The sequence below is a fragment of the Myxine glutinosa genome, chromosome 1 (genome assembly GCF_964187855.1).
Source record: "Myxine glutinosa chromosome 1, kmMyxGlut1.1, whole genome shotgun sequence".
Lineage (NCBI taxonomy): Eukaryota > Metazoa > Chordata > Myxini > Myxiniformes > Myxinidae > Myxine > Myxine glutinosa.
Window position 1 is genome coordinate 386,071,471 of NC_136261.1, and position 13,392 is coordinate 386,084,862.

General features: G+C 49.5%; 1 protein-coding gene across 2 annotated transcripts in view; it reads left to right on the forward strand.

The window, feature by feature from the left end:
- Positions 1-13,033, forward strand: part of LOC144889562 (zinc-binding protein A33-like) — a 97,249-nt gene extending 84,216 nt beyond the window's left edge. For both annotated transcript variants that reach the window (XM_078770266.1, XM_078770267.1), the window contains exons 6-7: positions 5,032-5,159; positions 9,547-13,033. In XM_078770266.1, coding sequence (XP_078626392.1) covers positions 5,032-5,159; positions 9,547-10,076 — 658 coding nt within the window. In that variant the 3' untranslated portion in view covers positions 10,077-13,033. The remainder of the gene's footprint in view (positions 1-5,031; positions 5,160-9,546) is intronic.
- The last annotated feature ends 359 nt before the right edge of the window (positions 13,034-13,392 follow it).

Sequence of the window (13,392 nt, forward strand, 5' to 3'; positions counted from 1 at the left end):
CCAGCACATTGGCGCGGTTACCTGGAGCCCGCCGCCGTCCGAGGCGACGCCCGAGCGCCCTGCGCGGTTGGAGGCCGAACTGCCGGTGCAACTGGCGGCCGCCACGCCGCACCGCCCGCTTCTGACACGACGGCCGGGGCCTCCACCTGACCGGGCGTGGTGTTATTACCACGCCAGGTTCGGACACAAGGCTCGGACGTGCCGGCCCCCGTGCACTTTCGGCAGGTCGGGAAACGGCCGGGCTGGCATTCATTCCCAGCCATGAGCGCCGGCCACTCGGGCAACTTGCTGTTTATTCGGGACAAAGCGTCTGGACGGCGTTTTCTGTGCGACACCGGCGCCCAACTGAGCGTCATACCTGCCTCCGAGCAGGACAGGCTGGACGCAGTTTGCGGCCCCTCTTTGGTCGCTGCTAATGGCTCGGCCATACGCACTTTCGGCCCACGCGTCGTCACCCTCTGCTTCGGCAGCCAGCGCTTTCAATGGACTTTTGTTACCGCCAGCGTCCCCGTGGCTTTGCTGGGCGCCGACTTCCTCTGCGCGCACGGGCTGCTGGTCGACGTCAAACGACGTTGCCTTGTCCACGCCGAGACCTTCAGCTCCCTGGCGTGCACAATGAGCAGCTCCGCGCCGACCGAACTGGCGTGCGCCCTCCCGGCAACGAACGAGTTCGCTCGCCTGCTCGTGGAATTCCCGGCCCTCACGCGGCCGACGTTTTCGGCCGTCACGGTGCGGCATGGGATCGAGCACCACATACCCACTACGGGCCCGCCGGTCTACGCCAGGGCCCGCCGCCTCGACCCAGCCAAGCTCGCCGTGGCAAAGGCCGAATTCGACGCGTTGGAGCACCTAGGCATCGTGCGGCGCTCCGATAGCGCGTGGGCCTCGCCACTGCACATCGTGCCAAAGCCGGGGAGTGGATGGCGCCCGTGTGGCGACTACCGCCGCTTCAATGACGCTACCACCCCCGACAGGTACCCGATCCCACATATTCAGGACTTTTCCGCCCGTTTGGCGGGACGGGTCATCTTTTCGAAAATTGACCTGATACGGGGCTACCACCAGGTACCTGTCCGGGCGGCCGACGTCCCGAAGACGGCCGTCATCACGCCGTTCGGCCTGTTCGAATTTTTGCGGATGCTGTTTGGCCTCAAGAACGCGGCCCTGGCGTTCCAGCGCTTGATGGACGGCGTGCTGCGCGACCTGCCATTTCTTTTCGTCTATCTGGACGACATCCTCGTCGCCAGCACGTCCCGCGCCGAGCACCTCCTCCACCTCCGAACACTGTTCGGTCGCCTCAGCGAGCACGGCTTAATTGTCAACCCGGTCAAATGCCACTTCGGCGCGACGAGCGTTGACTTTTTGGGCCACCGCATCACCAAGACCGGGGCCGTGCCGCTGCCGACCAAGGCCGAGGCCATCACCACGTTCCAGCGTCCCCGTCCCATCAAGGCCCTCCAAGAGTTCCTCGGCATGGTGAATTTTTATCACCGATTCGTGCCCCGCGCTGCTCAGCTCATGCGGCCCCTTTACGAGGCCCTCCGGGGCAAGCCGGCCAAGCATGACATTGTTTGGTCCGCAGCCATGGACGCGGCCTTTGCCAGTGCCAAACGGGCCCTCGCCGACGCAACGCTGCTGGCTCACCCGGTGCTCAACGCGCCCATCGCCCTCACTACGGACGCCTCCAACTACGCGGTGGGCGCCGTCCATGAGCAATGGGTGGACGGGGTTTGGCAGCCACTCGCTTTTTTCAGCCGGCAACTCTGGCCGAACGAGTTAAACTACAGCACGTTCGACCGCGAGCTGCTCGGGCTATTCCTGGCCGTTCGCCATTTCCGACACCTCCTGGAGGGCCGCCCGTTCACGGCTTTCATCGACCACAAGCCGTTGGTCTACGCAATGGCTAAGGTCATGGAGCCGTGGTCGGCCCGCCAGCAGCGCCACCTCTCCGCCGTGTCGGAGTTCACCACGGACATCCGGCACGTCGCCGGCAAAGACAACGCCGTGGCCGACTGCCTTTCGCGGGCCAGCGCGAACGTGGTCCACCTCGGCGTGGACTTCACGCTCATGGCGGCCGACCAGACCACCGACGCCTCGGTGCAGGCACTCCGCGTGGCGGACACGGGCCTCCGCCTGGCCGACATCCCCTTCGCGGGCACCGTCCTGCTCTGCGACGTCTCCCAGGGCCAGCCTCGCCCCATCGTGCCCGTTTCCTGGCAGCGCCGCATCTTCGCCTCCATCCACGGCCTTTCTCACCCGGGCCGGAAAGCTTCTCAGAAGCTGGTGTCGGCGCGTTTCGTCTGGCACGGCCTTCGACGAAACATCCGCGACTGGGCCAACGCCTGCACGGCCTGCCAGCGAGCCAAGGTCCACCGCCACACCCAGGCCCCGCTGGCACCTTTCGCCATGCCTGAACGGCGTTTCGACCACGTCCACGTGGACCTGGTGGGTCCCCTGCCCCCCTCGCGGGGGTTCACCCACCTGCTCACCATGGTGGACAGGACCACCAGGTGGCCGGAGGCCGTGCCCCTCACCTCCACCACCACCGCCGACGTGGCGCAGGCATTCATCGCCACCTGGGTCGCGCGCTTCGGCGCACCAGCGGACATCTCATCCGACCGCGGCCCACAGTTCATGTCTGAGCTTTGGGGCACGGTCGCCCGTTCGTTGGGGGTCACGCTGCACCGCACCACGGCCTACCACCCCCAAGCCAATGGGATGTGCGAGCGGTTTCACCGCTCCATGAAGGCCGCACTCATGGCCGGCCTTCAGGACGACGGTTGGGCCGACCGGCTGCCGTGGGTCCTTTTGGGCCTTCGCACGGCCCCCAAGGAAGACCTCCAGGCGTCCGCCGCCGAGCTCGTCTACGGCCAGCCACTCCGCGTCCCGGGCGAATTCGTGCCTGACGCTACCAGTCCCTGGTCCGCCGCTCGCCAGCGCTCGGACCTCCAGGAGGCCGCTCGACGATTTGCCCCCGTGCCGACGTCCCGCCACGGTGGCCCCCAGTCCTACGTCCCCCCGGCGCTTCGCACAGCGGAGTACGTCTTTGTGCGTCATGACGTGCACCGGGGGCCACTCCGCCCGCCGTACGACGGGCCCTTCCGGGTCCTGCGATGGTGCGACAAGTCTTTCATCGTCGACTTCGGCGGCCGGCCAGACCGGATTTCTGTGGACCGCCTCAAACCGGCGCACATGGACGTCGACCGACCACCACGGTTGGCCCTTCCTCCGCGGCGAGGCCGCCCCCCGTCCACAGTTCCCCCCGCTCGACCACCCACCACCACGTCAGACCCCTCCCCACGACCCTCCAGGGGTCGCTTCGGCCGGGTCATCCAGACCCCCCTTAAATTGACCCTTCCGGTGCAGGTCGATTCTGGAGGGGCGTGTGTAGCGGTTACCGCTGGATGTACATAATCGCCTTGCACCGGCCAGAACACGGCCAGACGCGCCTCTCCCGGGCATGCCCGGACTCACTGTTCCCGGGCACGCCCGAACCTCCCGGGCACGCCCGGTCTCGTCTTTCTCGGGCATGCCCGCTCTCGCCTTTCCAGGGCTCGCCCAGAGCGTCCGGGCATGCCCGCTATCGCCTTTCCAGGGCTCGCCCAGAGCGTCCGGGCATGCCCGCTATCACCTTTCCAGGGCACGCCCAGAGCGTCCGGGCATGCCCGCTATCGCCTTTCCAGGGCTCGCCCAGAGCGTCCGGGCATGCCCGCTATCGCCTTTCCAGTGCTCGCCCAGAGCGCCCGGGCACGCCCAGCCTCGACTTGCCAGGCCGCAGCCAAACACGCCCGGGCAGGTCCAGACTCGCCTTTCCAAGGCTCGCCCTTGATACCCGGGCATGCCCGGTATAGCTTTTGCCGGGCAAACTTCCCGACATAAATGTGTATATATATTGTTGCCCGAAAAACAGGCTTGTCAGAATACCTGAGCTGTTTTGTTTCAATAAAGCAACTCGGACGAATTCCGTCTTTGGTCGCGTCAATTCTTTCGACTCGCGTTGGAGCGCAGTTCCTTCAACCTCTTCCTCTTCAATCCTCAATGACGCACTCTTTCAATACTGTCCATCGTTTTTGTCTGCCTGTTTCCTTTATACTCATTGATTAGGCTCCTCTAGAATCCAGGCTTCTGAATGAAAATACAAATCAATACAAAAATGAGTACAGATACATTCAAAGTACACCACCACCATCACAAATAAATAAACATCCTCCAGCGTGGCCTTGCTAGTGCGCCTCTGGCCTTTGGTGCCCCGGCGATGCCGCCATGCAGCTCATAAAGACTGGATTGGGAGGGAGAGGTGTGCAATAATTGATTGATTAATTGCAGAATTAAAATCAATAAACAATGATCATAAAATATTTTCTTAATCATTTGGCTAATACTAATAGCATACCTAAACCACCAGTGCTTCATCTGAAGCTGGAACTTTTTCAAAATTAGTTCATTAATTGGGAAAAATTAAATAATCAATTGATTAATCAATAAATCAAAAATATCCCTGATAGCCACATCACTTGGTCACTGTCATGTCCAAATATTAGCTTCCTAGCTCAAAAGGTGCCTGAGATATTGCCCGGACTAGAAAGGAAATAAAAAGTACTTCATTAATCGATAATAATTAAATAACTAATCAATTAATTGATGAATTTTTAAAAATCGTTTTTGCCAAAGCACTTATTCGCTATTGTGCCAAATTTCAGCTTCCTAGCTCAAAGGATGGCTGAGATATCGCCTGGACAAACAAACAAACAAACAAACAAGAAAACAAACAAGAAAGAAACCGGAGCGAAAACTGAGTACTCCCTTTCAGCGCGCATCATTGTCGGGCCCCCTTCGATGCCTGACAATGACGTCATGCAGCGCCTGGAGATGGCATGGGAAAGGAGCATTGTACAATATACTCTATCTCTTTTCTATTTTTAATTATTCACCATTCCTTTACAGATAACTTGTTTTGACATGTAAAAAATGTATTTTAACAATATTCTCTCCAAAATCCCTTAAACGAATGTTTTTCCTTTTTATTCCAAGGGTCGAGACCATGTCAGACTTTAAATCCGTGAAGACGACACCGCTCACATTTCTGGACTTCTCGAAGGAGGAGAATAATTTGGACGGACTCATCAATCTCAATGATAAATTCCTGGAGAAGATACAGAGTGAGTGACACAAACTGGATGTTTTATAATGAAAACAAGGGAACAAAAACATGATACAAATGTGGAAGGGAAACAGGAAGAGAGAATTCGATAAAAGGAACAAATGGCAATGGGTTTTTGTATCATACAATACCATATCATAAAAGAGGGCAAAAAAAGCCAACATGCTTTCAGTGGACGGCAGGTGTACACAACAGGTGGATGCATCAAGCAACATAACCAACTAGATGGTATTCATAGAATACTTACCCTGCACATTCAACTTGTTGCGAGCCAACTCTTCTGTTTTTTTAAGGTTTTTTTTTTTTTGCTTTGATCCAATATGGCTGCCAGACCACATGAGCGATGACATCATAAATTTATATTTTCTAATATAATTGTTGCATAGATTATGCTCAATAAATTTCAAACTGATCAGACTAAGCGTTGTCCCTGTCAAATTATGACGTCATAATTACGGCACCACTGACGTCATCGTTAACCCCACATATTCCCCATATGGAGTTCTTTACAATGAGCCATGTTTCAATTTTTTCCATGGAGCAGTTTTGGAGATATAGAGGTGCAATGTTTTTCGGTTTTTCCAAGATAGTGCCTGTACCACATGACCTATGACGTCATGATTATTATTAAAATATTCTACATGAGGAGGTGCTCCGATGGTGATAATCTTGTGTTCATTAGACCAAGGGTTGCTGAGAAAAGAAATATCATAATGATCGGATAAGTGTTCTTGTTGAATTATGACGTCATAATTATGGCACCAATGACGTCATCGTTAACAACACCTATTCCCCATACGGAGTACTTGACAATGAGCCACGTTTCAATTTTTTTCATTTAGTGGTTTCGGAGATGTAGAAGTGCAACCTTTTTCGATTTTTCCAAGATGGCGCCTGTACCACCTGACCTATGACGTCATAGTTATCATAAAAAATTCCACAGGAGGAGCCACTCATATTCTGAAAATTTTGTGTCCATCGGACTGACAGTTGCAGAGGATTTTTTTTCACACTGATCAGATCAAGCATTGTACTTACCGAATTATGATGTCATAATGAAGGCACTGATGACATGATCATCAACATATCTTATTCCACATGGGGAGTGCTTGACAATGAGCCGTGTTTAAATTTTTTGCATTCAGTGGTTTGGGAGATATTGAGATATAGAGGTGTAAGGTTTTTACAAGATGGCGTCAGTACCACGTGACCTATGACGTCATATTTATGAATAAAAATTTTGACAGGCGGAGCCACTACTGTCGTAAAATTTCGTGTCAATCGGACCAACGGCTGCCAAGAAAAATAATTTTTAAAATGCAGACATACGCATGTATGTCACACATATGCCACATACTTGCATATGCAACTGAATGCCTAACCCTGCTTTTCGCTTTGTGAGCGCAAAATCAAAAAGATCAAAGAGAGCAATCAAAAAGAGCAGCTTTGCTTGCCTCAGAACAGGTCAATTTATGTATTACTAGGGCATGCCCGTACTATATCTATATCTAAAATTATATCCCCCCCTCTATTTACATGAAATGGTTTGGTACATGAAATGTTTTGGTCCATTCGCAACGCCAAAGCGAACGGCGAACGCTTTACATGAAATGGTTTGGTGCATGAAATGTTTTGGTCCATTCGCAACGCCAAAGCGAACGGCGAACGGCTTGCGAGTACAGTGACAATCCCCCCGGGGTTTTTATTAGTTTTAAAACATAGTTTAACGCCAACATAGCGCCAACATAGTTTGCAAACGTGAAATAAATGAATACGCTCTCAAATGTGCCATCCGAGGCAGAGTGTGTCCGCCACGTTCGGCACACGCGATAGCTCGCTGCTCTCTGATTGGTTGAATCGTTTTTTGGACATAGCTCGGTAAGTAATTGTCCGATTAATATGAAACCTTGAAAAGGCACATCCTCGGGTCCCCAGCAATATACCTGGCAAGTTTAAAGTATATCGGACCCGTGGTTGTCGAGAAACAGCGGTCACAGACAAACAAACGTACAAACGTACAAACGTACAAACGTACAAACAAACACACAGAGATTACTGGAATTATAGATAGATAAAGCTTCATATCTACGAATGATAATATAGCTGATTTTCAAACCTACGAATCGCTGTATTCCTGTATACATCACAGTGCTTATAAACACCAGTGTTCGTGCTTTTGTTTAATTTCCATAAACTCGGAAAACATTACGGAGAAACAATTTGCTTCTGTTAATTCTTCTTCTTCAAACTCACTCCCACGTGCCTGTGGTGCGCCGTGTGGTGCCTCGCCTGCTAAAAATGTTGTGCTACTTTATTTCCCCCCTCACAACAAATTAACCAGTAGGATCGACGTGAAGGCTTCTGCAGCTGAGCCTGGGTACTCATTGGGGAAATATCTGAAGGCAACATAATTGGGAGGATTACAATTATTAAAGCAACAATGGGATGAGTGAACGCCAAGCACTCAGCATAGAATGCCTGATCTTCATAAGTATGAATCGTTTGCCAAGCCAGCCGTTCCTTATGAACTGTTTCATTGGAGTGCTTGCACCTTAAGCATTGGAGTGCTTAAGCTACTTGGCGAGCACTCTACCATCTTATTGTTAACTAGCAGGGTCGCTCAGTTGGGGCGGGGAGGGTGGGTGGGGGGGGGGGGTGGGGGTGGGAGGAAGGGAGAGAAAAGAGGAAGAGGAGGAGGGGGTGGGTGGGGCAGAAGGGTTTATTTTAAATGGTGAATTGAGGTGATGCTGGTTTGGGTTTATTTAAGAAGCAAGTGAAGGCGATGTCGGTTTGGGTTTATATAAAATGGTGAGTTGATGCAATGATGGTGGTAAAGGGGTCTTAAAGGGTGCAAGTGGTTGAAGGGGTTTGTTAAGGGTCTTTAAGGTCTTAAAAGTCTTCCAGGTCTAAAGGGTCTTTGGGGTCAAAAGGGTCTTCAAAATATTGAGGGTCTTTGGGGTTTTAAAGGCCTTAAATGGTCTTGGGGGGGTCCTCAAGGGCCTTAGGGATCTTTGGGGTCCAAGGGGCTTTGGGGGTATTCAGGGGTTTAAAGGCTCTTAGGGTGTTCAGGGTCTTCAAGGGTCTTAATGGTGTTATGGGTCTTTGGGTTTTAAGGGGTGTAATCTCCCAAACATGTAAAAGGTCTTTTCTCAAGCATGTAATCTAATCTCTCAAGCATGTAATTTAATCTCTCAAGCATGTGAAGAAGGGTATTAGGTTAGGGGTCTTCGGGGTCTTTAAAGGCAAAGGTGGTGGATGAAAACATCCTTAGGTCAGACTTGGTTCCCGGGTCGGATTTCGTCTGTTTGCCAAATTTAGTGGTTGTCGGCCCAGCGGTCTTTGAAAAAAAACAAAAGAACAGACAGACAGACATCCGATGAATTTTATTTATTTGATAAGCGGGGCATCTGTGGGAAATCCCCAGGCACAGACATGTCTGACATTTGGGCATCTTGAGTTAGATGCTGCATGAAGAGTTTTATAAAATGGGTAAAAACCTTACTCTCCACTCACCCCCATCCCCTCCCCTCACTCCTCTCCAGCCCTCACTCCTCTCCAACCGACACTCCCCTCCAATCCTCACTCCCCTCCAATCCTCACTTTCCTCCAACCCTCACTCTCCTCTCTCTCCCTCACTCTTCTGCACCTCACTCCTCTCCTCTCCCCACTAACTCCTCTTCTTTCCCCACCCCCACTCCTCTCCTTTCCCCATTCTCACTCCTCTCCTTTCCCCACTCCTCTCTCCCTTCACTCTCTTTTCCACTCCTCACTCTCTTTTCACCCCTCACTCTCTTTTCACCCCTCACTCTTTTCCACTCCTCACTCTATTTTCCACCCCTCACTCTTGTCTCCTCCCCTCCTCACTCTCATTTCCTCCCCACATCACTCTCGTCTCCTCCCCCCCCCCTCGCTCTCGTCTCCTTCTCCCCTCTCTCGTCTCCTGCCTTATTCACTCCTCTCCTCCCCCTTACCGTTCGCCTCTCCCCCTTCTCCTCACCCTTCTCTCCTCATCTTCTCCGCATCCTCTCCTCTCCCTCCCCTCTCCCCCCCCCCTTCCGCCTCCGTTCCCCCGCCCCTCTGTCCTCCTCCACTCCCCTTCCCTTCCCCCTCCCCCCCCACCCCCTTCGTATTTCCGGCACAAAGCAACTCTGCGTTGCCCAGCAATGCCGGGTACTTTTACTAGTAAATAAATAAATAATTCAAAGGTCTGTCACGCAGATGGAAAATTGTATATAAATAAAGTTGTTGGTAGTAAAGTAAATACAGAAAAAAACAAAGGTTTTTGTGGATTAATGTGATTCCCAATGGTTACAAAAAGAGATTAATGTGTTTCTGTTTCTGTCCATTTGTCTAACAATGTGCATGACCCCGTGTCATGTCCACAGATGGACGGACGCCGAGTCTGGACCCAAACTCTGCCCATCCACAGATCAAGATCTCTGAAGACCTCAGGACGGCGACTCTAACTGGGACTGAACATCCGTACCCGGAACACCCTGATCGGTTTGATATTTATCCACAAGTTGTTTTGTCTGAAAGTTTCTCCTCGGGCCTTCACTACTGGGAGGTCGATGTGAGTTTGAGTAGTTGGTGCAACATCGGAATCTGTTTGGAGTCGATGCAGAGGAAAGGCGAAGGGGATGAGTGCGAGTTGGGAGAGAATCCCGAGTCTTGGTGTTTAGAGAAACGGAATAATAAATACTCCGCATGGCACGACAATCAAGAGACCGACTTGTCCGTACCGGGGAATCCTGAACGGTTTGGGTTCTTCTTGGATTTCGAGGCGGGAGAGTTGACGTGTTTTGGGGACTCACGGGTCATGCACGTGTTCAGGGGGAACTTCATGGACTCCGTTAAACCCACCGTTGGGGTTTATGATGTTGGTGATTCCGTCCAGTTTTGCCTGTTTATATGATTCCGTTGCAGGAGTTACGGTTAATTTTGTTTTTGTTTTCTGGTGCACTGGGCCGCCTAAACAGATTTTTTTTTTTTTTGGTGCTGCACCGGGCCACTGTTGTAGAAGGGTGTGCACGAATAGAATGTCCACACCTCAAGAACAATGTCAAAGATTTAATTCAATGGAGAAGAGTCAGTTGGTACAACAAGAGAATACAACGATAGCCGGCACCAAAACACATCAAGTTACACAGCCAAGAAACACAGCATGACATCCAATGATCTTTTCTACTGTCTTCGCTAACTTTGGTTCTTTTATAGTATTTGAGAATAATAAAAGAAGGGTTGGGTTATCTCTGGAGCCACAAGAGGTAGAGAAGATGGAAAACAGAGGCAGAAGAAGCTGAGACATTCAGGCGCCCATTCACATCCGTTTAGCAGACCTTAAGAGATAAGCACTTTGGAAAAAAAGAAGTCCTGACATTCGACTAATATTCTGGAACCACAGCTTCATGATCTTCAAAAATATTATATTTCATCTTTGCACAGATTTATCAATGTAAACTTTATTCCTGTAAGTCTTTCTAAGCATAGTGAACACACAAGTTCTATAATTCATCTATCTATAATTCCAGTAATCTCTGTGTGTATGTTTGTATGTTTGTATGTTTGTATGTTTGTATGTTTGTATGTTTGTATGTTTGTATGTCTGTATGTCTGTGACCGCTGTTTCTCGACAACCACGGGTCCGATATACTTGAAACTTGCCAGGTATATTGCTGGGGACCCGAGGATGTGCCTTTTCAAGGTTTCATATTAATCGGAGAAGTAGTTACCGAGCTATGTCCAAAAAACGATTCAACCAATCAGAGAGCAGCGAGCTATCACGTGTGCCGAACGTGGCGAACAGACTCTGCCTCGGACGGCACATTTGAGAGCGTATTCATTTATTTCACGTTGGAAAACTATGTTGCCGTTAAACTATGTTTTAAAACTAATTAAAACTAATTTGCGATTCATCGTAACTGCGATTTGCGACCTTCCGGACAGTGAAGACTGCACTTCCGGCAGCCAATCACAGAACGCGTTGTTGCGTAGGCGTGGCCGATGTGAGAGCGAGCCGAGCCGAGCGCGTGCGCCATTACGGTTCGTAATTCGATTTCTTCCGGAGAAAATAATAATTTCTCGATTTCTTATGCGCATTATTTCTCCCAATTCAGTCAGAGCGAAGGGCGGAAGCGAAGAGCGTTGTTTTTTTTGTTTACGGGCGTACGGGCGTACGGGCGGGGTAGAGCGTACGGGTTGCGTTATTTATTTTTTTTGGCAAGGAACGGGCACCCACGTACGGGCATGCCCTAGTAAATTAAATTACTCCAAGATTTATTACTAATTATACTCCCGACCTTTATTGGCAATATATACATTTTGAAGATTATAATGATTGGTGTCATGAGATATGTTTATTAACAACAACTAGTGGAAGATACAGTCATTCAAAATTAGCCATTGTCTTAAACAGAAACGACAAATAACATTTATTACTCCTGAGAATTAAAACATGACAAAACAACTTTGAAACAAGAAGAAGAGAAACATCTCACTACAGGTGGGAGTCGAATCGGACTCCCACACCACCGAAATAGATCTTTTTGCTACTCCTCACTTATCACCCGGCTGATTGTTCTGAAACTTGACATGAATACAAGATAGTATCCCGCACAATTGCCCTGGCTTTGATTTTTCGATTTCGGATCATGGGGCTCCTGGAGGGAAGAGGCTGGTGGGGGAGATGGGATCTACCCCAAATTCCCCAAAATTTGGATTCTTACTCATCCCTTTTTTGCCAACCTTGCTCTGAAACCCGACACAGCCTGCCAAGTGATCATGAGATCAGCACCATGTGATCAAATTGGTCATTCCATTCTCTCCTAAAATTAGACAGTCAATCAGAAGTCATGCCATGGATATTTGGTCAAGTACCGCAAGTCACGCAGTGAATTGAAACGGTTGATAAGGGACTGCTGACTTGGCAAGCGATAGCAAGCTGATTGGTAATGGGACACCCCGGATCACCTTTTTGTGTGAGTTTGTGTTAACGGCTGGCTGTGTCGGGAGAGTTTAGGGGGTTAAAGTTATTCTAATCACATAAAATAATTTAAAATATATCTCTGGGAAGTATCACTGTATTCTTTTTATTACTGCCAATTATTGCTGATACTATTATTGTTTATGTTATTATTAATTATATTATTTTGTGGTACTGTAATGTTAATATTATTGTGCTATTATCATTATCCATGTTATTACTTTTGCCATTTGAAGTGGCCTTGGGAAAAATGCCACAATAAGGTGGAACGATTGTCATCTGGAATTTTTTGCAGTCAGGTCTAAATCAACATAGGCTAAGCGAGTGTGAAAATAACATGGAGGGAGTCAGTCCTCTTACTCGTGATACAATTGAGGGCTCTTACTGGTCACTCATAATATCCTCTCCCACCACCGTGAAGTTGTGCGACACAGTACACGTTTACAAAGATCATTTGCATTGCCCCACCTTCGGAACTCCAGGTGAGGGGAGCAGTCGCTACAACCTTTGCCGTGTGACCAGTAGTCCCCTTGGCAAGGTTAATTGGTTGAGATTGCATAATCTTACTATAATTCACCAAATGTCTGTCCGTCCGTCTGTTCCCAGGTACCGCAAAAACGGCTGAACCGATCGCAACGAAATTTTGGGTGGGTAATCCTGGGACCCCCTGGAGTAAAATAGGCCATATTGTTTTTCCAATTTTTTTTTCCCAATTTTTCCAATTTTCCAGTTTTTCCAAACACGATGGAATAATATTTACCGATATGAACAGTGATGTGGCTTTTATTGAAATTCTACAAATACTGTTTAGATTTGGATGATTTGCGTGTGATATGATTTAACGGATGTTTATATAAATCGTTTAAAATAAAAATGCCTTCAATTTCTGATATTTTGCCTTTTCATTTGGGCCTCCCAATTGAAGCCCCGCCTGTAGGGCGGATACCGTTGCTAGTGATAAGAATCGACGTAATACATCGATAAAGAGGATATATTGAACATTTTGATGTACGTGGCCACATGGGCCACCCAGGACTAGGTTTTGGTGACATTTAGCACCCGGGACATCGCTTATTTCGAATCCTGTGTTCATTCCGTCTGGTTTTGCTCGTTTGTGATTTTGTTTGTTCCGTCTGGGGTTTTTTTTCATCGTTTTGATGGTTTCGTTCATTCATTCTGCTTTTTCTCGTTTTGATGATCTCATTAATTCCGTCGGAATTTTCGTGTTTTGATGATTTCATGCATACGA